Source organism: Rosa chinensis, chromosome 3 (genome assembly GCF_002994745.2).
Source record: "Rosa chinensis cultivar Old Blush chromosome 3, RchiOBHm-V2, whole genome shotgun sequence".
Lineage (NCBI taxonomy): Eukaryota > Viridiplantae > Streptophyta > Magnoliopsida > Rosales > Rosaceae > Rosa > Rosa chinensis.
This window is the reverse complement of record NC_037090.1, coordinates 17,832,954-17,857,091: the sequence shown is the minus strand read 5'-3', so window position 1 is coordinate 17,857,091 and position 24,138 is coordinate 17,832,954. Positions and strand designations below refer to the sequence as shown.

Genomic DNA, 24,138 nt, shown 5'->3' with positions numbered 1-24,138 from the left:
TTTTTCTGTTCTGTTTGATATGTGGGTTGGTTAGGATCCTAGGCAAGGGTCAATGTATCGGTTGCCTAAGGAGTAAGGTTCTCAGTGTTGCACATTGACATAGCTGAAGTGCCAATGTCCAGATTTTGCTTCTCTTTTCCAGACTGTCATTACTCGGAAAAAGTATCAAGGATTAGAGACCTTTTTTTTTCCTATCTCTTCAATAATTCATTTTGTTAGCGGTACTAGCAAAATCATAATCAAAGATCTAAAACAAGTCTGATCAGGCCATTTGTTGGACTTCAGTGCTTCACTCGTCCAACACATCATCCATGTCCAAGGAAACTTCATTCAGTTCACTCCGCCAACGTCTCACGCTGACCTCCATCACTTCGACTCTGCTCTGCATCCTCGAGCACAGCTTGAATAGCTTTGAGAGTGTGGGTGAGATTTTTGACTTCTTCGGTAACCCCAATGTCCAGATTTTGCTTTTCGAGGACTTTGTTGGTGATGGTTGTAAAACCCTCTAGGAGAACGTTAACTATCGCTTCCGCCATGATCTTTGAAGTAGCTAACGTTTGAAAGTAAAGTAATGAATGCGCTCTCGTCTCTGTTTTACCCGCTCCACTTTGTGGCTGGACATAATTGTCCCAGCTCTCGAATCTTTGCAAAGTGTAAATCAATGTTCTAAAAATCGCTAGGCGTAGGCAAGAGATGGGGAGGGGCCTAGCGCCTAATTTTAAGAGAGTGCCGAGGTGAAATTTTATTATATAATATAATAAGTGCAATTAAAAAAATATAGTTAGTAGTATAATTAGTTGAAAACATAATAAAAAAGTTTAGCATATAATGAGTATTTACATGTAAGAATTTTTTGTTTTTGTTTTTTTGTATATGACCAAAAAATATAAATATTTTGAACATTTAAACCTGGCCAACCTAAGATTATATATGCTCTAAAAAGTTCACCGTAGCGGAATACGCCAAAAGTTGTGGAGCGTGACTTAGGGTTGGGAAAAAGTAGAGTGGCGTTGTTGCTTGTCCGGCAACTCCCCCGCATTAGCGATGGCTTCCTGCCTCGCTGGTGTGTGCCGGGTGCAGCCGGACATGCCATTTTTTCATCAGTATCAATGCTTGGTCAAAGGTGGGGGTTGCTAAGGAAAATTTTGCTCAATCGTTCGATGGTGACAGCGACTTCGGATCTTTGGCTTTCGTTCTTCGGTAGGGATTTGGGTTGTCGATTCGAGTCTTTGGCTCTGAATCTAGCAACACGGATGTCAGGTTCTTAGGTTGATTGTTACGCAACCATTGGGGGAGAGAGATCTGGACTGTGCGCGGAGGTTGAGATAAAAATTGGGCGGTTCTGATTTGACTTGGGTAGGCGGTGAATGGGGGATCGCCGGGATTTGTGCAGGTCTCAAAGTGGTACACAAGGTGTGGAGGTGTTCTTCTGGTGGTTGGTAAGGATGGTGGCAGTTCCATGGCAATGGAGATTGCTATTGGGGGGTGCATGTTCTTATGTACGAGGAATAAGGGGCTTGGATCATCGGCGATAGTTTTGCGGTCAGTTAGTCAAGTTAGGAATGGAAGTGGTGAATTTGACTTTGATCTAGGTACTTGGGTACTTGGATTAGGTTTATCACCACTAATGCTCCACTTTGCTATGGCTGATTCCAAGGTGCTGAATGTTAAAGTTAATGCTTAGTTACTTTCCTAACCTTATGCTAGTTAAATTTTAACTCAAGTTAAATAAGTTGTTGTAAGATATTTAAGGGTCTTTGACTTTTGTATTTGGGAGTGGTGTTTAACAGGGCAGCAACTCTAGTAGAAAGAAAGTGAATCTGATCAAAAGTATAACAACAGAGGTCTGAGCATCAGAGATTGTTGCAGCTCTTTTCAACAAAATCATCTTCTTCTTGTTTCTTTGTTAATATACATCACTTATGTATCAAATATATATTGGTGTATGTTTGTGATTGAGTGCAGGAAAAAAAGATCATCAAGTTGATCTAAGAAGTTGATCAAGGCAACATATACCTGCAGATTGGAGTTGTGAAAAGCAGTTGCATAATAAGGCAGCCAGCTTGGATCAAAGGAGGTGAGTAATAGCTCAACCCCAACATTTGGTATCAAAGGTTAGTCTGATCAAGGCTAGGCTAGGTGTTGTGATTTCTGAAAAGAGGGGAAATTCAATTTGAAACCCTATATAAAAAATTAATCAAATTTCTTGAAGAATCAACCATGGCAAGTTCAAGCTCAAGTGGTGGTCTTCGAACTCCAATATTTGTTGGAGAAAATTTCGATTTCTGGAGAATCAAGATGAGGTCAATCCTCGAAGATGGTTTCGATACTCCAGTAAATACGAAAGGTTTGATAGAAGCTCAGAAGATGGAGCTGAAATCGAACATGAAGAAGGATGCTAAAGCTCTTGCAATGATCTAAGGAGCAATCTCAGATGAAATCTTCCCCATAATCTCAAATGAGGAGACTTCAAAATCCATGTGGGATGTTCTAGACGAAGAGTACAGAGGTACTACTGAGGTTAGAGCTGTGAAACTTCAATCTTTACGTGGAGATTTTGAATATACTGGAATGAAATATGGTGAATCTCTTGAAGATTATCTCACTAGGCTAACAGATATAGTGAACCAAATGAAAACTTATGGAGAAACTCTAGATGATAAGAGAATAGTTAAAAAAAAAAAAATACTTATTAGCTTGTTGGAGAAGTTTTGATTCCATGGTCTCTGTTATTGATATGACAAAAGATATTGAAACCTTAAGGGTTCAAGAAGTCATTGGTTCTCTAAAAGCCTATGATTAAAGGTTGAATAAGCGTGCTGAAAGTGTGATGGAGAGTGTCTTTCAAACACTTAGCCTTAGTTCAAAGAATTCTTATCAATCAAGTTCCTCTCAAGGCAAAAGCAATGTGCCTAAAAAGAATTGGAAAGGCAAAAACAAGAAGTGGGATAAGAAGAGCAGCAATGAAGAAAAGGGTAGTTCAAGTTATAGTGCTATGGTGAAATGCAAAATTTGTGGAAAGTTTCACATTGGTGTTTGTTGGTTTAAAGGAAAGCCAAAATGTCAAAACTATAACAGGTTTGGACATGTGCAAAAGGATTGCAATCTGAACAATCATCAAGCACACTTCACTGAAGAGCAAGACAATGATGGCAACATGTTCTTTGCTTGTCAAGCAGCAACTATACCGAAAAATAAAAATGCTTGGTTTGTTGATAGTGGCTGCAGCAATCATATGACAGCAAATCAATCCATTCTTGTGGATATTGATAAATCTGTGATAACAAGAGTAAAGATGGGCAATGGTGATCTAGTACAAGAAAGAGGAAGATGAACACTTATTGTTGAAACAAAGAAAGGAAGAAGATTCATCAGAGAAGTGTTGTTGGTTCCAGAATTGGATCTAAACCTTCTATGTGTTGGGCAACTTCAAGAGAATAGTTACCCTGTACTTTTTGATGATAATTTGTGCACAATCTATGAAAAGAAAAGGAAATGCAGATTATGGCAACCATCAAGATGGAGAAGAACAGAAGTTTTCCTATCTCTTTCAAATATCCAAGTAACACATCTTTGAAGGTTGATGTTCTAGATGACTCTTGGATTTAGCATAGGAGGTTTGGGCATCTAAATTTTCAGAGTTTGAAGCAACTACAACAGAGGAATATGATACATGGTTTACCAACAATTCAAGAAGCCAACGAAGTGTGTAAAGGTTGTGTCATTAGGAAGCATCATCGAGAATCATTTCCTAAAAGGAAAGCTTGGAGAGCATCTACACCATTAGAGCTTGCCCATATTGATGTGTGTGGTCCGATGAAGACAAAAACTCATGGTGGCAACATGTACTTCATAACCTTTATTGATGATTTCTCTAGAATGACTTGGGTGTATTTCCTGAGACAAAAATCAGAAGTGTTCACTATGTTTAAAAAGTTCCCAGTGATGGTAGAAAGGCAAAGTGAGTATCTTATCAAGGTCTTGAGAAGTGATAGAGGAGGTGAATATAACTCAAACGAGTTTGATAAATTTTGTGGAGACATTGGGCTCTAAAGGCTTCACAGTGGCCTATACTCCACAGCAAAATGGAGTAGCAGAAATGAAGAATAGAACCATAGTCGAAATGGCTAAGTCTATGCTGCATGAGAAGGGGATGACACATGAATTTTGGGGTGAAGAGGTATACATTGCTGTCTACCTAATGAATAGGTGTCCTACTAAAGCAGTGGAAGATAAAACACCATTTAAAACATGAAGTGGCAAAAAACCATCAGTGAATCACTTCAAGGTGTTTGGTTATGTTTGTTTTGCTTATGTTCCAAAAGAGACAAGGCAAAAACTTGATGATACAAGTGAGAAGTGCATTTTTGTGGGTTATAGCACACAAAGCAAAGGCTATAGACTCTACAATTTGAAGAAAAACAAGGTGATAATCTGTAGAGATGTTATCTTTAATGAAAAAGACTCTTGGGATTGGAAGCAAAATGCAGTCCAAAGTCTCAACATTGAAATGGAAGAAGAGGTAGAGAATCAAGAAAATAAAGTTGAAGTTGTTGGAAGAACTCCACAACAAGTGACTCCAATAGGCAGTCCACAATTACAAGTATCCGGATCTTCATCACCAAGTTCAACTCCTATAAGAATGAGGGATTTGAATGATGTCTATGCAAGCTGCAATTTTTGTGTCACAAAACCAAAAAATTTTGAAGTAGCAATATAAGATGAAGCTTGGAAGAAAGCAAAGGTGGATGTTATAAATGTGATTGAGAAGAACAACACATGGGAGCTTGTGGACAGACCAAGTGACAAAGAATTCACTGGAGTGAAGTGGATTTACAAATCAAAGTTGAATCCAAATGGTTCCATTCAAAGGAACAAAGCAAGGCTGGTTGCAAAAGGGTATGCACAACAACGGGAATTGATTACAATGAAACATTTGCACTGGTAGCAAGATTGATACAATTAGGAGTGTGATATCCTTAGCAGCTCAAAAAGGTTGGTCTCTACACCAACTTGATGTGAAATTTGCATTCTTGAATAGAGTCCTAAAGGAAGAGGTCTATGTTGATCAATTGGAGGGCTTTATTGTTAAAGGAGAAGAGATAAAGGTGTACAAGTTGAAGAAAGCTCTTTATGGCTTGAAACAAGCACCTAGAGCATGGTATGGGGAGATCGACTCTTAATTTAAAGGGAAAGGCTTTCAAAGAAGCCACAATGAACCTACTCTCTACATCAAGATTGAAGGTAAAATTGACATCCTCATTGTTTCATTATATATTGATGATTTAGTTTTTAGTGGAAGTGATGAGAGTTTGATTAAGAAGTTCAAAGAAGTGATGATAAAAAAAGGACTAAATTCAGTTTAGTCCCTCGAACTTTAGGGCTAAAATCACTTTGGTCCCTGATTTTTTTTTTAATCATGATGGTCCTTGTACTTTCAAATTACATCATTCTAGTCCAAAATTTGACTTTGACTCAAAAGATGACGTCATATGCTGAGTTGGCTCCGACATGGTTTTCAGCATTTGACCCTCCAATCAGGGTAAAATAGACATTTACCCACCACCCCCAATTGCAAACCCTTTTTTTTTTTTCCTGCAATACCAGACCTTAAGCCACCACCGTCGTCGCTTTGACCCTCCTCTCTTCTCTCTACCCCTCCGAAAAGAAACAGAGACTAAGTCCAGAAGATAGAAAGAAATGGTGGACTAATTCCGGTCTTGTCTTCAACTAGGTGGGCACAGCATCGATGTCGCCCAGAAGATGCACCGGGAAGCGGGAGAATGATCGGAAGAGGAGATTACGAAGAAACTTTTGCTGGGTTTCTGTATGAGAGAGAGTTCGAGGAGAGAAAAAGTAAATCTAGAATTCTCTCTCCTCCACTGCTGGTCTCTTAAGCACCACAACGCTCACCTCCACCACTACCATGCTCCCCCGTCTTCAACGAGTCAAACCCAGCCTCCACTCTCCGCCTCTGCCTCTCCATATGCGTCGTCATCATCTTCTTCTCCAGATCGTCGAAGATCTTCCAACTCCTGCAGAGGTTGTTGTTGCGGCGATCCACCGTTACGACTTTCAAGGTAGTCGGGAAGAAGGATATTGTGAGGAGCAATCGGTCGTCAATCTGATTATGTTTCGAAGAATCTCATAAATTCATTCACATGGTCGTCGGATTTGATGTGAATTTCTGGGGTTTTTTTTTTTTTTTTTTTTGGGTGTGGATTTCTAGTTTCTGCTACTGGATTTTGCTTTCAGATATTAGTGATTTGAAGCTGGCTCATCTGGGTTTTATCACAGGGTCGAGTTGGATTGGATGTTTTTTGCGATTTTGATTTTGGGTGGCGAAGATGAAGTGGAATTTGGTTTTGATGGTTTGAGTGGTGGTGGGAATGCCTCTGGAGAGTACACAGAGAGTGAGTTTGGGGAGATTGGAAGATGAAGGAGAACAGAGAGAGAGTGTAGTCGGAGACTGGTTTTGATTTGGAGGAGAGGATTGAGAGCAGGAAGTGAGGTAGGAGAGGAGGATTGGGTTGCGCTCATGGTGGCGGTTGAGCGGGTGTGGTGGCGCCCATGGTGGCGGTTGAGCAGAGCTGCAAAGAGATCTGAGTTTTTGGGGTTAGAGAGTGGGTTGTGGGATTTAGGATAGGAGAGAGAGAAGGGTAGTTTGGACATTTTGTCCAAATTGAGGGACAATTTTTGAAAAGTGGACCCTCATGTCGAGGCCAACTCAGCGTATGACGTCATCTTTCGAGTCAAAGTCAAATTTTAGACTAGGACGATGTAATTTGGAAGTATAGGGACCATCGTGATTAAAAAAAAAAGTCAGGGACCAAAGTGATTTTAGCCCTAAAGTTCGAGGGTCTAAACTGAACTTAGTCCATAAAAAAAATATGAAATGAGTGATTTGGGTCTGCTACATTATTTTCTTGGAATTGAGATTTGTCAGGATGAAGATGGCAGATTCATATCTCAAACGAAGTATGCAAAAACTATCCTAAAGAAGTTTGGGATGGAAGGATGCAATTCTGTTCCTACACCATTGGTGGTTAATGAAAAACTTCAAAACGAAGATGGAAGCAAAGAAGTTGATGCATCAATTTATAGAAGCTTACTTGGGAGCTTGTCATACTTGACTGCAACAAGACCAAACATTATGTATGTTGCAAGTTTACTATCAAGATTCATGCGCAAGCCTACTCAAATTCATTTTGGAACAACAAGGAGGGTACTAAAGTACATTCAAGGTTCAGTAGATTTTGATATTATGTTTGAAAGAAATGTGGTGCCAAAACTATATGGATTTTGTGATAGTGATTGGGGAGGCAGTGTTGATGATTCAAAGAGTACTTCTGGTTATGCTTTCACTCTTGGAACAAGTGTGTTCTCATGGCAATCCAAAAAGCAAAAGATAGTTGCTTTGTCTACTGCTGAAGCTGAGTATGTATCAGCATCATTGGCAACCTCTCAAGCAATATGGCTGAGAAGTATCATGGAAGATGTTGGTGAAAAGCAAGGAGAACCTACTCCAATACTTTGTGACATTAAGTCTGCAATTGTGATGGCTAAGAATCCGGTGTTTCACAACCGAACCAAGCACATAGCTCCCAAACCTCACTTCATCAAAGATGCTGTTGAAGACAATGAAATTGATGTGGTATATTGCAGGACAGAAGATGAAATAGCTGACATTTTCACCAAGGCATTGCCAAAAGACAAGTTCCAGTATTTCAGAGAATTACTGGGAGTCAAGAAACAAAGCATTAAGGGCGAATGTTAAAGTTAATGTTTAGTTACTTTCCTAACCTTATGCTAGTTAGTTTTTAACTCAAGTTGAATAAGTTGTTGTAAGATATTTAAGGGTCTTTGACTTTTGTATTTGGGAGTGGTGTCTAATAGAGCAGCAACTCTAGTAGAAAGAAAGTAATCTGATCAAAAGTATCAGAATAGAAGTCTGAGCATCAGAGAGTGCTACATCCCTTTTCAACAAAATCATCTTCTTCTTGTATCTTTGTTAATATAAATCACTTTTGTATCAAATATATATTGGTGTATGTATGTGATTGAGTGCAGGAGAAAAAGATCACCAAGTTGATCTAAGAAGTCGATCAAGGAAACATACTTGCATATTGGAGTTGTGAAGAGCAGTTGCATAATAAGGCAGCAAGCTTGGATCAAAGGAGGTGAGCAACAGCTCAACCCCAACACTGAAGTCATTGCTCGAAGGGAGGAAAGCAATTCATGGCAGCTTACCATGTTGGTTCTTTAGGTTTTTATCTTTTGGATTTCTATTAAGTTTTTGGTTAGGTAAAATAAGTCCCTACTCTATTGAGCTAGGGTTTAGGTGTCATGGTGAAGGTGTTGAGCCATTGGTATGGTGTTATACGACCGAAGGACTAAATGCTTTAATTTCGGTATCTTCTTGTTGTCAAAGTACTGGGGAGCTGCTTCTGCATGTGATATGGTGGTTTTGGGTCATGGTGCGGAAAGTGGTAGAGCTCCTCTTGAGGTTGGCTTTGAGGATGTATATCGTAAGTACTATTGGGATTGGTTTGCTATCAATAGCCCGAACCTTAGGGAGATTATTGTGGTTAGAGGTTGGGTCTTATTGGCTCATGGTGTCCTTAACCGCGAGTTCTATCTTAGGGATATGAGTCGTTCATCTTCTCCGATTGGAGTGGTTATGAATTTATGTAGTCATTCCCATCTATGTAATCTTTTGGATTAATCAATGAATTTATCTTTCTCTAAAAAAAAATTAAAAAAAAAAAAGACCAGGCTAACCTAGTCTCCATCCAGATTAATCGGGGCTACTGACAACTGTCTAGTGTCTAGACAAGGCCTAGATGGCCACCCAGAAGAATATTTAGAACACTGGTGTAAACTATATTTCATGACTTTCACACTAGAGAAAAGCAAGACCATGTTGTGGGACTCATACTATCATACACGTACTGACATGCTTTCGACTTTAAAGTAACGACATGGGGGTGATAAAGTCACCGGTGGATCCACATAGTGCATGGGGAGGGCTCAAGCCTTCCCGACAATTTTGAAGAAATTTTTTTTTTCTATATATAGTATCATCAAAATGTTGTCGTCTTGATGTTGAAGCCCACCTGAAAATAATTAGGGACCAGTTTTCAGTCTCCTCTTACTCCATTCCATCACTCATCAACAATTGAGCCCTTGTTTTCTTCTTCTCTCAGGTTTCTCACTCTCGTAGTCTCGTTTCTATAGCCTATCAGTCACCGCTTATTCTCTTCCAAATACTCTCGCCTCCCGGCTTCCGTTGACGTCAATATAACACGATACTTCTTACATTTGTACATAATTGTACCGAAAAAATTTTGGCCTTCGCCCAAAAAAAGACACTTGAATATATAGCCCACCCCATTTTCAAATCCTAAATCCGCCACTAGATAAAGTGATAATAATCGAGCTGTCATGGAAGAAAGTTGGATGAGGGATTGTTTCTTTGTTGGTGCTAGCTTTGTGCCCCCTTTTACTGATTTTAACTTAACTTGCATCTTCACTGTTTGCATGGGTACAGCCTCTTTTCTGTTTCTCTTGTTTATTATCTGGACATGACTGTGGGATCGATCAAGACAAGTGGACGGCCAGGTAGTCTTTGTGTGGTGTAGAAATTACCCGATACGTAAATTTAAAGAACTTTAAGTTGCAGAAGAAAACCTTTACGTGTGTAGAATGATCATCTTGTGATTCCAGATTGTTAGTCATAGTCAAGTGACTCAAGTCCTCTAAGTTGGCTAACTATATATGTATTTCAGAAGAAAAACGCAGTAACACACTGTTCTGTGAGATGTAAGCTAGGAGCATCTAGAATTGGATTGGAGTCGTAAAGCAGATGAGATGCTACTTTGGAAGCTCTGTGCATCATAACTTTGAAGTTCTTGGTGTTATTGGTGCCACATGGTTCTGGGAGACTCTGAATAGCTAGGACTGGTTCAAGCATCGGATATTTTGCTAGTTTGGATATACCTAGTTTTGAGCCGTGTCAAGCAATTAAGGCATTAATGAGACCTATTCTTGACAAAACGTGGGATGATCATGATTCATAACAGATTAGATATTCAATCCAATAAGCACTTCTCATTCATTCTTTTCTTTCCCTTGTCCAGTAGGAGATTCCCTTTTGCGTAGGATGTGAGGGCAAAAATGATCATCCAATAAGCACTGCATCTTCCTTTACTGAAAGAATGTCCCTCACAGTGACCGGGTTCGCCAAAAACTATGAGTCATGAAAGCCGATCTAGCTGGCTGTGGATGAAAACAAGTTAATGTCAAGACGTAGCTAAGCCATTGGCTTTTCTTTAGCCCCTCGCAGTGTCTAATAGTCCAGTCCAGTCCACCGTGTAGCTAGAAAAAGCCTCACTGCCGCAGTTAATGTTGTTGATGGATCTCTTTGGAGCTGAACTTTCTATTGTATAATGTTTTCTATTTTCGTGGTGTGCGGATTCGTTTTCCTTCTCAAAAGCAATCAACCATTGAAGTTCTTCAATTTTGAGCACCTGAGTCATTCCTTCCAAAGAATATTAATTGTTCTTCAAATCAGATTCATATAGAGCCACGAGTTCTAATTTGATCCGATTCTGTTTTTTGATAAGAATTTGATCCCATTTTGTCAATATCCAAGTCACGTGGTTTTCCTGTATCAATGGAAACATTTTCTCCTACTTTCATCAACAAAGATGTTCAAAATTCCAGAGTGCCAGATTCTGCCTGTTCTTAAGGCTGGTTAGGAGATTAGATGGTAAGAAATAATTGAAAGCTTGATGAACATTAAAGGCAAAACTTCAGCTTCGTGGAGAAGTAGCATCAGCATCCTTCTGTCGAAGACTTGAAGTGTTGGTATACTACTTGGTTGATGAGTTTGGGACATAATTTTTAGCACATTCAAAAGAGATGTTAGCATACACAGAAAAGGATACAAGATGTCTAACAAAAATCATCCATGATCCCCAGTGTTTCAAATCCTCACAATACTTCCATCCAAAGAGAGAGGATTTCCCAGAGTCATTCCTTCCATACAAGAATCTATCAATAAATTTCAAAAAATTTAGGACTTGTATCCGCAAAGAGAGGAGCTTTGATACTCTAACATTGTATAACATAAAGAGAATCATCCTGAGAATCAAGATTACCAATGTAAATTCCTAAAATTGGAGTGTGCGCCATCCATGGAATATTTCTCTATGCTAGATGACTCCAGCATACACCAGGATAAGTCTGAGGATGATGAGGCATTGGATGCAGATGTAGAGACGGATGTCCAGAACCAAAGAAAGCTGAATGGGATTTCTTTCCCATAGAATACACCAGGCAAATAACCCTATACCTATTCGCCGAAAAACCAAGACCCTTACCAACTACCAACCCAACCACACGCTAGGCCGTAGGCACACATGCAGTTCTGACAGGAATGCAAGAGTTGCCAAGGTAAAACTATTAACTTTGCCATACACCTACTTCCTAAAGAAAATTCAAATGCAAGAACGAAAGGAAAATAACACCATCACAAAAAACCCAAATGGGCAAAGCAGCAATAAGTAAAAATCACGCTAAAAATTCTAATGTAATTCAAAGACAATAATAAGACATTCAGACCACAATTCATAATTCTACCTTTCTCAAAAAAAAAGACAATTCATAATTCTACTAGACACATTAATGGTTCCTTATCAAAAAAAAAAAAAATAACACATTAATGGTTCTTACGCCCGTACACTTGGATCGGTTTTGTAATAAGAACTCACCATTGCAGACAGCAGTCTCCTGCACCAGGATCCAGGAATTTCACTAATGCCTCCAAAACCCATCACATAAAATAACTAGACACTAGTCCTTGCACAACAGCCCCACTTGTATACAAGTCAACGTTAAGCTGCATGAAATAACTGAGGCTTGATCTAGGAAGCAGGAAACTCAATTTTGCATCTACCGCACTACTGCTGTTGCTGCTGCTGCTGAGGATCGTAGTACTGATCACTATTATTATCACCATTCCATTCATCATCATTATTGTTGCTGTTGTTATTATTATTATCATGCTTTTCTCCAGAATCAACCTGTTCCTTTTCCCTGTTCCATTGCTCAATCTTGGCCCTTCTTTCAGCACTGCTTTCCCTGGCTGGAGGACTCCTATTCCTTCTCCCCACAGGGCTTCTACTTCTTCCTCTACGTCCACCAGGACTACGGCTTCTAGGCCTCCTGTTTTTATCATTGAAACGATCTCTTTCATCATCTCCTCCTCTTCTGCCAAAACCACGACCTCCGTGTGGACGCTCCTGATAACCACCACGCTGATGCTTTTGAGGACTATGGCTTCTGCTGCGACTGCGGCTCCGCCTTCGCCTGTTTCTTCCAAATAATCGCCTCCTCAATTCCCTAAATTCAACATAAAGAGATAATGAAGCACCAGGTCATCATTAATAGTGAACTGGCTAAAATAAGAGAAAAGAGATGGTCACCTGCTAATCTTCTTTAAATGCATGAAATTGCAGTAGCCACCTCGATTGCATACATTTTCTTCATACTGCCTACAAGTAGCTTCACGGAAGTCGGTCACCGGTGAAAAGTCAACAATGATGGGGCGCCCTAGAATGTTTAACATTTATCATAGGCCAGAATGTTAGTAGGCTTCATGATAACAGTAATTTTACTACCAATTATTACTGCAACCATTATGTGGAAGAAACAAAGCAACACATTGGAGGATATAGCAGGTGGCGAGGATAACATTACATTCTACAACCAAAATAATACTAGAACTATATTACATGCAATAACACTCGATCCACCAGTCTATTTAATATGTAGTCGCAATCAAACTCAACCTACCAATCAAACTTTATTGCCTTGATTGTTAGTGGCTGTAATGATCAACAGTTTTACAATTTATTCCCAGGAATTGGAACCGTTCACTTGTTTACTGGTCCAAGAAATGTAAAGCCACTGTGCATCTACCTATATATACCCAGAAGTGTACCAAACTCGCTTTGCGAATCTGGGATAAGAAATGGAGCCTCCTGTCAAACCAAATCTTTAGGAGATGGGCAAGCCTAGCAAATAGCTAGGTGGGTGCCATGAGGGAGTTCGAACCCAGACCCCATGGGAGCAAACCATGGGCCTGGTCTTGCAACTACCTTACAGATCTAGTTTACATCTCATGCTCTAACCATCTGCATAGAACATCATCCGTTTATTAGTAACTACAGTTTCTGAACCTTTATTCCTTCTCTTTCAAAGTAAAGTCCACTAGTACTATGTTAAGTTTCGTGGATAGTGGCCAATGGCAACGCCCAAAAATTAACAAAAAATAAAGTCAATGTTTACTCAAGTTGGGCCAAATATCAATATACCATGGACTAAATTGACACAAGCGCACACATGGACTAGTCCCTTTAATATTTAGATTTGGAGTACCATACCAACAAAGAACAAAAGTTGCACAGAATTATATATAAGCTGGAATCATAAAGATAGAAAGGGCAATTGATCTGCAGATACCAAACCAAAATGTAGTTCATGCAATTGTAATCCAAGATGAGTAAATTACATGACAAATCAAATTAAAAGGGTTGTACTGGAGATATTTTAATCCGGTTGGACTAACATACTTGGGTGAAATTTGACACTAGAATCTCAGGTTTTGTAACAGAGAATAATAAGCTAAATTAATGCCAAGTCATAGAGTTATCACAATACAAATGGTACGAACTTCGGCTACAATTTTTAGTCAACATCACTTTGTCATTACAGCTTAAAAATTGATATCATCTTATCAACATTCTTTAAGGAACAAAATCAAAAGCACTGAGTATCCATCATCCCATCACAATAGTTGGTCAAAGAATGTCATAAAAAAGAGCTATCCATATATGATCTTTTATTCGGTATATTGGATAGAGTGATTAAAGATCATTGATACATTTAGTATCAGCTAATAATAATTCCTTTAGAAAAATGGATTCTTGTAGAAGATTGTGGGCGTGTAAGAATGAGTTCTTTACTTTTTTCCACTCAGAATCCCACAAGCCTAAGGTCAGCCCAGATAGATAATTAACAGTTCCTTAAACAGGATTCTCATATAAGATTGAGGTATCTAAGAAATGAGCCCCATTTTTCATTTTTTTGTGCAAAATCCCAAAAACCTTAAGGCCAGCTCAGATAGAGGGCATTTCAATAACTTTTGGAAAATATCTTAAGAGGCAGAAAATTTGAGAAAGTAAAAAGGCAGATGAAGAGACTTGCAAGCAATCAAAACCACCGAGTCAACTTCAATAACTGAGCAATGAGTTACAAAATTTCAGGCAATATTGTTCCAAACCTCATACACTACATTGCGATGTACCAAGCCATATATCAACATTCTGGAAGTCACTACTACTGACAGATTACAGCAAATCCTAATCATACCTAGTCTAAATATAGGCAAATTCAATGTGCATCTATACTTGTATATGTCTATAATGCATCAGAAAATAACCTGCATAGAACCTCCCAGTGAGATTCTGAAGCGCGGCGGCAGCATGTTCTTCCTCCCTGAACTGAACGTACACATTCCCAACCTATCCACACACACAACGCATCCAATCAGTCCAAAACCAAATAAAAATCGCATTTAACAACAAAAACCCTAATTTTGACAACAAAAAAAATACCATGTGGTCAGCCAAATTATCACAGATATTCAAGCTCTCGATCTGTCCGTACTTGCTCAGCTCCTCGAATAGATCCTCATAGAAATCCTGCACTAAAAAAAAAACGAAATCAGAAACAAAAAAGAACGAACAAATTTGGGTTGAAATCAAAGAGCAAAGAGGAAAGAGGAGAGAATTGGGGGACCTCGAAGTTGTCTTGGATCTTGCGGGGGTCGAGGGCCTGGCCCTGAGGGTCGACGCCGGGGTTGGTGAGCATATCGGGGCGCTGGTACATGTTGGAGAGGAGAAGGGTGGGGCTGATGCTGGGCTTGGTGTGGAGGCGAGAGCAGCGGTCGCCATGTCGGCAGGCGCCGATCTTGAAGTAGAAAGGGCAGTTAACCCTGTCCTTCTCTGTGCCGAAGATCGATGCCAAGTGCTCCGCCATGCCTTTCTGCTCTCAATAATGATAGGGAATGCGAGCTCTCTCTTTCTCTCCCCTTTTGATCTTAGTTAGGGTTTTACGTTTTTTAAAATTGCACCCTTTCTGTATCACTTTTTAAATCTATAAGTACAAAATTTGGATATCTGTAAACAACGAGCTGGTTTGCCCGAGAGGTTAAGGGGGTAGACTTAAGATCTACTGTACATAAGTACGCATGGGTTCGAACCCCATAGCCAGCAATTTTTTTTTTTTAGTAATTTTTCCTGATGTATTTTCTTTACTTTAATATTTCAAAAATTATAATTGTTATGTTAGGCATTGTTATGGCAGAAAATAAAAATACAGTTTTAAATTTTTTTAATTGCAGTTTTTAAATTTATTAGATATGATTGAGATGCATCTATCCCTTATAGTCTCTTATAACTGTTTCTTAAGTGAGCATGACTGAATAATTTTATGCAAAATGTTGAAAAGAGATCACACCATCATTCTCATGTCCAAAATAATTTCTATTTATAAAATTTTAGGACTTCACAACCCATCATCATCGTATTGGAGAATAGGCCTCAAAACAGCCAAACTTGCTCTAGATAACTATCAACATATATTTCTAGTAAAATATATGAAAAACATTGTATCAACAAAATATATTGCTAGTTTACATCAACAACGTTAAACGATTACAACATTGTACATCACGTGACAAAATAAAATACCAAAAGTTCTTATCCGAACCCCACCAAGTGGAAGTCTCACTAGAAATCAAATACCAAAAGTGTTGCTGTGTATGTTGAGGACTTTTATTATATAGTGGATGAACAACATTATTGGGTATATTTTTACATATATCCAAAAATTTCTCCCCATTTGGAGTTGAGTACTTAATGGATATTGTATAAATGTAATTTTAACTCTATGAAAGAAAACATTTCACCTCTTGTCTAATGATTTAATGACATGAATCATATATCAAATACAAAATCTATAGTAAGTTAGTAACATAGAGAGGGGAAAAGTTTGATGGCTTCATGATGAAATCTTTTCCAACAGGTTTACTTTAAGGCCTCGTTTGGTTCACGGAAAGTAAGGATCGGGAAATGAAAGTCGTTCATTCTTTGCGTTTGGGATGCAAAAGAAAAAGAAATACTTTCCTGATGCAAAGAGAGAGGAAATACAGTCAATACTTTCCTAAAGCATAAATAAATAAATAAGGAGAAATGGTTCATTCCAAACTCCAAAAGAATCATTTTCTCCCCTTAATTCCTTACATTTATTACTCAAAACACATTATTTTATTACATTAATTACAAACTTTTTAATAATTTTTCAAATAACTTTTCTTATGTTACCAAACATAAAAATGAAAAGTTATTGGACAATTGCGGTGATTAAGTTTTACATGTAGAATGGCTTAATTATATGGAACTTGAATCCCTTTTCCCAACAATTTTCAGCAGAAGTTTTGTTAAACCAGGCCTAATTGTCACGTAATCTATGATCTAAACCTTTCGATCTAATGCTGATGTCCCGATGGAAATAACGGTTGAGTAAAAATAGGGTAAAGGGGATTTCGTTGCAAGAAATGCCTCGTACACACTTGGACAATTGCTAACCCAGGTGAAAGAACCTAATCTAACAACTTCTCAAAAGCTCAAAGCTGCTTGTTCAACCATTTTCAAAAGATAAACCTGCTTGTTACATAATCCCCAGCATCAGTTATGGTCCACCTGTTCTGTCAGACCTTCAATGAACCTGAGACGGGGTTCACAATGCAAAATGACTTTGCACTTGCCACCAGAGAAGGCAGCCTTTAAACAAATTCCATAAAGCAAAGAAATTTCAGTCGGCCAAACTAGTAGTAGTAAATTTCGAAAGCAACTCGAAAAAGATTTCACAGTCGAACTTGCTTGCTTAAAAGAATTCAGTACAACACTGTTCAAGCTCACAAAACAAAACAACACTGTTCCAAGCTCTCAAAACAAAACTTCTGCTGAAGATTATTGGGAAAAGGGATTCAAGTTCCATATAACTAAGCCATTCTACATGTAAAACTTATTCACCACGATGTGAAAAGCCGATTTCTCAAATCCCGCTCAGGCACTTAAGCACTTCCATGTTCTAATAGGGTTCGACTGGCACACGGAACTTTGCTCCAGCATAGACTGCTGCTGAACCAAGTTCCTCCTCAATACGCAAGAGCTGTGCATATGAAGATACATAAAATGTTCAAAAACAAGCACAAGACAGTCCAGGAAAATTATTAAGAAAAATTAAAAATTAAAAGGAACAAAGGCACAGAAGAAACTGATGCTAGTCCGGACCTGGTTATACTTGGCAAGACGCTCTGACCTGCAGGGAGCACCAGTCTTGATTTGACCCTGATAAAAAGCAGAAAAGAGTTTCATGAGAAAAAGGGGGGTTTAGTCAAGTAGGATATGCTTAAAGCTTAGATCAGATAAATACCGTGGCCAAACCGACAGAAAGATCAGCAATGAAAGTGTCCTCAGTTTCTCCACTGCAGAAAAAACAAAAGTAAACCACATAAGCTACTAGAAACCACTTGAAAAAGGTAAAGATAATCATGCAACTACATTTCAATTCAATTTTCAAACCTTCTGTGGCTAGCCATGACACCCCACCCAGCTTTCTTAGACATTCTTACGGCCTCAATACTCTCAGTTACGGACCCGATTTGATTCACCTGTACCACAAACACAGTTAAGAAACATGTTCATAATGGTCACCAAACAAGTATATTACCCTGTTAAATAATGAGATTCACATTGTACCTTCAGAAGAAGAGCATTGCAACTTTTCTCCTTGATTGCTTTCTCAACCCTCTGAAAAAACAAATAGGAAATGCAGAGATGTCAATGTAATTGAAGACATGTCATAACAAATGTGTCAATTGTAAGTTAACTGCTCCATCTGTTTGAAAACGTTGCTATTGTTTTGAAAAAAGAAAACTCGAAGGAAAATATAACATGTAAGAGGATCAACAGAATGAATTGACTATCTTTACGGACCTTGGGGTTGGTGACCAATAGATCATCTCCAACAATTTGTACTTGCTCTCCACATTCAGCTGTCATCTTGGAGTAGTGCTCCCAATCATCTTGGTCAAAGGGATCTTCAATTGAGACAATAGGGTACTCGGACGCAAATGACTTGTAGAGATCCTTGAGAGCATTTCCGGAAATCTTCGAGGAACCATCATTTTTCTGTAAACAAAACAAAAAATATAGAAAATTAATTTCATGATAAATTCAACATAAACACTGGTGTAGGTTGGATAAACATGACTAGATAGATATGGAAAGAAGGGCAGAATTGTATAATGAACTTAGAGCAATTAGATCCAAAAAAAAACTTTGCTAATATGTCAACTTATTTAACAACATTACGTATATAAGAATTAAATATTTTTACACCATAACTTGTTACCTACAATTTGTTATTCCCATTTCATGTTCATAATCTGAGACTAAGCATTGAATAGTCTAGCTTGACCAACCTTAGTCTAGTCTCACTGAACTACTAGTTCTCATTTGACTGAACTGTTATCTAGCTTGGCCAACAAATTCAATTACAATCGTAACAGACAGCTTACCTCTTCCTTGAAGTTCAAGTCATAGGTTTTATCTGTTCCATAAAACTCGGATGCAGCAACATCCATTCCAATGACAACCTACAAGAAGCAGGATAGAATTTTTGTTCATAACTATTGCAATGTCATCAAATTTTCTTCTCAGGAGAATTTCAGAATTTAAGAAAAATTACCTTTCCAGTGTAACCAGCCTTCTCAATGGCAGTCTTAAGCAATTCAAGACCTTCCTTGTTCTCCTGAAATGATACAAATATGACTCCTTCAGTAAAAAGAATAAATAACTAAAAAAATAAAAGATCACAGCAAGAAATTTCAATTGTTTCATTTATACTATGGCTGACCTGAATGTTGGGAGCAAATCCACCTTCGTCACCGACATTGGTTGCATCCTGACCATATTTCTTTTTAATCACAGACTACAAAAACAAAACACAGCACAGTCAGCAAGCAATTAAAGAACATTACTGAAAAATGTAAGTCTTCTCCTCATCTACTACACAATTAGAAGCTAAAAAATACCAGTACTGTATGAAACAATATGATCATCCCAAGTCCAAGACATGTGTTCAAACACCCAAGAAAAAGGTTTTCCAATAGAAAATTGACAACATCTTTGAAGATTTATGAATATAATGATCTAGACCATCCACTCCCATAAAGAAAATGGACACACCTTTAGATTATGATATACTTCCACACCCATCTTCATGGCCTCTTTGAATGAGGAAGCTCCAACAGGAAGAATCATGAACTCCTGCAAACATATGTATCAAATACTGTGTAACAAAAACAAGAAGCATAAAAATAGGCAAATAAATAACCAATAACCATACCTGCATGGCAAGTTTGTTTCCTGCATGTGATCCTCCATTGATGACATTGAAAGCAGGAACAGGTAACACCAAGTTCTTGTTGCCAGCAAGATTGGCAATGTGCTGAATTGAAAAGACAGTGTCACTATCATCAAAATGAAACTACTGAAAGGAAAAGGACTTCATCTGGCTTTTTGAAGCCTATTATAACAATGAACGGTATTCAGTGCCTAACTGGAAAAACGTTAGCTCATGCCTACAAATTCCAGCATGTATCCAACTTTTATGTCATACAAGTCCTGAAATTATTGCTATCCCTTAACTCTGTTACCAAACTAGTTAAAGAACGAAATCATTACCTTGTAAAGAGGAATTTTCTTAACACTAGCCCCAGCTTTGCAGACTGCAAGAGACACGGCCAATATGGCATTTGCACCAAGCTGAGAATGCACAAGAAATACAGATTAATTTGACTGGTGGATGACACAGACCAAAAAGTTGCAGACATACAGCATATGACAATAATTTGTAATGATTGCTTTACCTTTTGTTTGCACCAACCCCACTCATTAACAGTTCCATCGAGCTGCTGAACCATAAAGTTATCAATGGCAGTCTGCTCAGATGGGTCCTGCAAGATAAAATAACAAAGCATTATAAACTGCACACAGTACAGGTATATTACTTAACCAACTAAAATCTGCGAGGATAAACAACAAACCTTGCCGATCAAAGCGGGGCCGATGATTGAGTTGACATTGTTGACAGCCTACACGTAAAAAAGAAAACTCAATGAACAAGCACAAAATATAACAACAGTAAGGTAATAGCTCACAGTAGATCAACTCATAAAACTGAGAGGCATACAAAAGCAATTAGCCTTAACTCACCTTCGACACACCCTTTCCAAGGTACTCTTTGCCTCCATCACGCAGCTCAAGAGCCTCGTACACACCTTCATATCAATGAAAAATTATAAGTTAAATCTGCTTTAAAATGTTTATGCTCATCAATCAACTACTAAATCTAGATAAGTATACAATATTCCACGAAACTTCTCATGTTAAAAAAAAAAAAACAATTAGATCACATAAACATACCGGTAGAGGCACCACTGGGAACAGCAGCTCTAGCCAAAAAACCATCTGAAAGTACTATATCGACCTACAATAACACACATCCAGATTTCTCAATCGCATATCTATCGATCTATTAAACAAGCCATATCAATCAAGAATCACAAACAAATCCTACATCATGCATAATCAAAATGATACTATATCTACCGCATGCAAAATCCTGAAGCAGAATACTACTAAATCTCACTTTCATCGATGAAACTCATCAAATCCATAAACAAACAGATCGCGAGCAAAGAGCGAATACGAACCTCGACGGTGGGATTGCCACGGCTGTCGAAGATCTGCCTCGCCTTAACTGACTGGATCGTAGCCATGGATGAAGAGCTTTTGATGAACAGAGAGAGAGAATTGATGAGAGTTGAAGAAGAAGAAGAAGCAGAGAGGGTAGTTGTAGCAGCAGCGAGAGTGAAGAGAAGGCACTCCACGTATTTGTAGAGGAACACCGGTTAATCACAGCCGTTGAATTAAACCTAGTTTTTTGTGAAAAATTAGGGAGAATAAACCCCATTTAGGTGGGTCATAACTGACTTTCCGCACGTCGGTTTTTGTTTGGGTGAACAAAAGGGTCGCGCACGGGTTTTTTGAGACTGTGGAAAACTGAAAGGTGGGCGAGAGCCGGATCACAATGGCTGGTCCAAGTCAATAGTTTTGGTGTTGGTGGACCAATGCCCAAGGTGGTTTTCAATTTCCAATTTCTCCTTTCGGGTTTTTGATTGTTGAGCAAGGAAAAGCGATTGTTTTGCGTGCAAGAATTTCCTCCCACTGTGTTCATTAATTTCCTTACCACAATTTAAACTAATCATTTGTTATAAATCTTAGTCAAAATTCCTTTTAATTTGGTTTTATTTGCTGTTATAAATGAGTATAATGATTTGAATCAAATACACATTCACTTACTTAAAATGATTACGTAAAAGATTCTAATACACTTTTTGCAGTTAATAGTCACCTAAATGACTGATAAATTTTAACAAAATAAGAAATTTATTCTTAAATAACTCGAAGTTAATTCATTAGTGGTAAATGGGTATAAGGAAAGTAATCTTGAGTTTGGACTTTTGAACTTTTGAAACATTACTGTAAATTTGATCTAAGGTCATCCATTGTTGCTAGTGTGACGTCTTTGTTTTATGATTTCCCTACATTTTGTGGTCTTTGGTTTGGCACGGTGGTTATATCTCCATGGCTTCACAAAGGTTAAATCTTCATAGTCATCGTGTATTGGTTTTTATCGTACATCGTTATTCATTACTTCGCATTAATCACATCATAACATGAGATTGTTAATCGAATCTCACCATACGAGCAATTGTATGGAATATGTGTGTAGCTCCCAACCCCCAAGTCGTGCCCCCAACGTACTCTAGTTGGTCATTTGCCTTGTTGTCATCTTCTCCTTGCAATCAGACGAGGGTAACCCTAAACCCTAAATTCTCACACCCGCGATGAAATGACTTGTTACCACTTCTAACATGCTTACAGTTGTTTTGTATGGCCAAGTTTATGATAAAGTTGTTTAGTAATTTGTGTCACCAATTAATGTTACTGTTAATGCTTGGATCCGTGGGGATCTAATTAACGATAAGTAAGAGAGAGAGAGAACGACACAAGATGTATAGTGGTTCACCTCCCGCCTTAGCGGGAGACTACGTCCACTTGAAAGCTTATACTAGTGTGTCGAGCCTTGCGGCCCAAGTGCATTACAAAGTGTGTAATGGAGTGTATTGAATGGTGTTTAAGTGGGAGGAGGCATTCCTTTTATAGGTGAAGGAATGCTTCTCCTTTACATTTTCTTAGATGTGGGATGCAAAACTACTATTCTAGTCTAGAAAGCCGATTTGTGAGGGCATGTTGGCAAGGCGGGGAAGGTGGCTTCCCGGCGACGGATTTGCGACTTCCGGATACCGTAGCGTAGCTTGAACATAGGGCTACAAGATGCATGTCTCGGTTGGGCCTCACCATGGCTTGTGGGTGTCTCAAAGAGGGTGTTACTTATGCTTGGTGATGTAGTAAATATACTCCATATTGTTGGAGGTATGTACAAGTCCCCGAAGTCCCCAAGTAAGAGGAGCTTCTTGGTTGGGGAGTTATAACCACGATGTCATCAAGCATAAGTAACCGGGCGGCGCGGAGCCCCTACAAGTCCCCAAACTCCGTAAGCAAGAAGGGACTCGTGAACCTGCAAAACAAAGACAAAAAACAGGCATATGTAGGATTCTCGTTGCATTGGGCAACAAATGTGAGTTGCACTTATATGCGTTGGCATATACGAACGTACGGGGTGCATGATACATGTTGATGTATACACTCGAATGGCGCCGAGTACGATCGCTTATGACGTACAAACTCGAGAACGCGTATGGTCGTGTGAGCATATGGATTGCATACGATAAATGTAAGTTGTATGAGCGTTGCGGAGGTAAGCGTTTGTAATTCGTGAGTGTTGAATGCTTGAACGCTTGTGTTTGTTTGGTTGTCGCTCGTATTAATGGAACGTGAAAAGAATTCGATTTGTCACAAGCGACAAATGGTAGAAGAATTCAATGTTCCATTAACGTGTGGTGTGTCGAGTAGACATGAGTGTAAAGTTCGAGGATTGCCGGGCAGGCATGAGCGAAACACTCGGGGTTGCCGGGAAGGCATGAGCGGGAAGCTCGTGGGTTGCCGGGAAGGCATGAGCCGAAGTTCGTGGGTTGCCGGGAAGGCCTGAGCCGAAGCTCGTGGGTTGCTGGGAAGGCATGAGCGGAAGCTCGGGGGTGCCGGGAAGGCATGAGCCGAAGCTCGTGGGTTGCCGGGAAGGCATGAGCGGGAAGCTCGTGGGTTGCCGGGAAGGCATGAGCGGAAGCTCGGGGGTGCCGGGAAGGCATGAGCGGGAAGCTCTGGGTTGCCGGGAAGGCATGAGCGGGAAACTCGTGAGTTGCCGGGAAGGCATGAGCGGGAAGCTCGTGAGCGGAAGCTCCAGGGTTGCCGAGAAGGCATGAGCGGTAAGCTCGTGAGCGGAAGCTCGTGGGTGCCGGGAAGGCATGAGCGGAAAGCTCGTGAGCGGAAGCTCGTGGGTGCCGGGAAGGCATGAGCGGAAAGCTCGTGAGCGGAAGCTCAAGGGTTGCCGGGAAGGCATGAGCGGAAGCTCGGGGTGCCGGGAAGGCATGAGCGGAAAGCTCGGGGGTGCCGGGAAGGCATTAACGGGTAGCTCGAAGGTGATGCCCTGAGGCATGAGCGTGACCGTTGCTAATTATGTTGGGCTGTATGTACAAGTCCCCGAAGTCCCCAGTCAAGGAGGGTGTGCTCACGGGTTGATACCAAAGCGTAGCTTTGTGCCGTATATCAAGCATAATTAGTGCGAGTGCGTCGTCCATCTAGAATTGGTTGGAGCGAACGCTTTTGCCCTTTAGGGTGGGCCCCTGCTAGGCCTTGCGAGGAGTCCCCCACTCCTGGCTATAGACCTCCGGATGGTCGGAAAATTGTTTGGTGAGGG

At 39.5% G+C, this 24,138-nt stretch overlaps 2 protein-coding genes and 1 non-coding gene across 3 annotated transcripts; 1 reads left to right on the top strand and 2 right to left on the bottom strand.

Annotated features, from left to right (window-relative positions):
* Positions 1 to 11,564: 11,564 nt before the first annotated feature.
* On the bottom strand, positions 11,565 to 15,177 carry LOC112192739 (splicing factor U2af small subunit B). The gene is made up of 5 exons (XM_024332599.2): positions 14,866 to 15,177; positions 14,682 to 14,768; positions 14,507 to 14,588; positions 12,489 to 12,615; positions 11,565 to 12,405 (listed from the first exon to the last, which is right to left on the bottom strand). Exons 1-5 carry the CDS (start codon positions 15,103 to 15,105, stop codon positions 11,964 to 11,966), a joined length of 978 nt encoding a protein of 325 aa, XP_024188367.1. The 5' UTR covers positions 15,106 to 15,177; the 3' UTR covers positions 11,565 to 11,963.
* Positions 15,178 to 15,258: 81 nt separating this feature from the next.
* Positions 15,259 to 15,341, top strand: TRNAL-UAA. The gene has a single exon. It is a non-coding gene; the product is annotated as a tRNA-Leu (tRNA).
* A 1,623-nt stretch (positions 15,342 to 16,964) lies between these two features.
* LOC112192478 (enolase) lies at positions 16,965 to 21,074 on the bottom strand. Its single transcript, XM_024332231.2, has 17 exons — positions 20,912 to 21,074; positions 20,622 to 20,685; positions 20,412 to 20,476; positions 20,243 to 20,290; positions 20,066 to 20,152; positions 19,881 to 19,961; positions 19,543 to 19,644; positions 19,383 to 19,463; positions 19,051 to 19,125; positions 18,883 to 18,945; positions 18,713 to 18,790; positions 18,129 to 18,323; positions 17,892 to 17,942; positions 17,715 to 17,803; positions 17,566 to 17,617; positions 17,424 to 17,480; positions 16,965 to 17,301 (listed from the first exon to the last, which is right to left on the bottom strand). The coding sequence occupies exons 1-17, from the start codon at positions 20,975 to 20,977 to the stop codon at positions 17,221 to 17,223; spliced, it is 1,335 nt and encodes a 444-aa protein (XP_024187999.1). The 5' UTR covers positions 20,978 to 21,074; the 3' UTR covers positions 16,965 to 17,220.
* Between the last annotated feature and the right edge of the window lie 3,064 nt (positions 21,075 to 24,138).

Coding starts and splice junctions, on each gene's coding strand:
- LOC112192739 (XM_024332599.2), bottom strand. CDS start 15,105: ATGGCGGAGCACTTGGCATCGATCTTCGGCACAGAGAAGGACAGGGTT. Junction 14,769..14,865: donor AGATCCAAGACAACTTCGAG/GTCCCCCAATTC, acceptor TTTTTAGTGCAG/GATTTCTATGAGGATCTATT. Junction 12,406..12,488: donor CATTTAAAGAAGATTAGCAG/GTGACCATCTCT, acceptor TGTTGAATTTAG/GGAATTGAGGAGGCGATTAT.
- LOC112192478 (XM_024332231.2), bottom strand. CDS start 20,977: ATGGCTACGATCCAGTCAGTTAAGGCGAGGCAGATCTTCGACAGCCGT. Junction 18,791..18,882: donor AGGCTGGTTACACTGGAAAG/GTAATTTTTCTT, acceptor TGCTTCTTGTAG/GTTGTCATTGGAATGGATGT. Junction 17,804..17,891: donor GCAATGCTCTTCTTCTGAAG/GTACAATGTGAA, acceptor TTTGTGGTACAG/GTGAATCAAATCGGGTCCGT.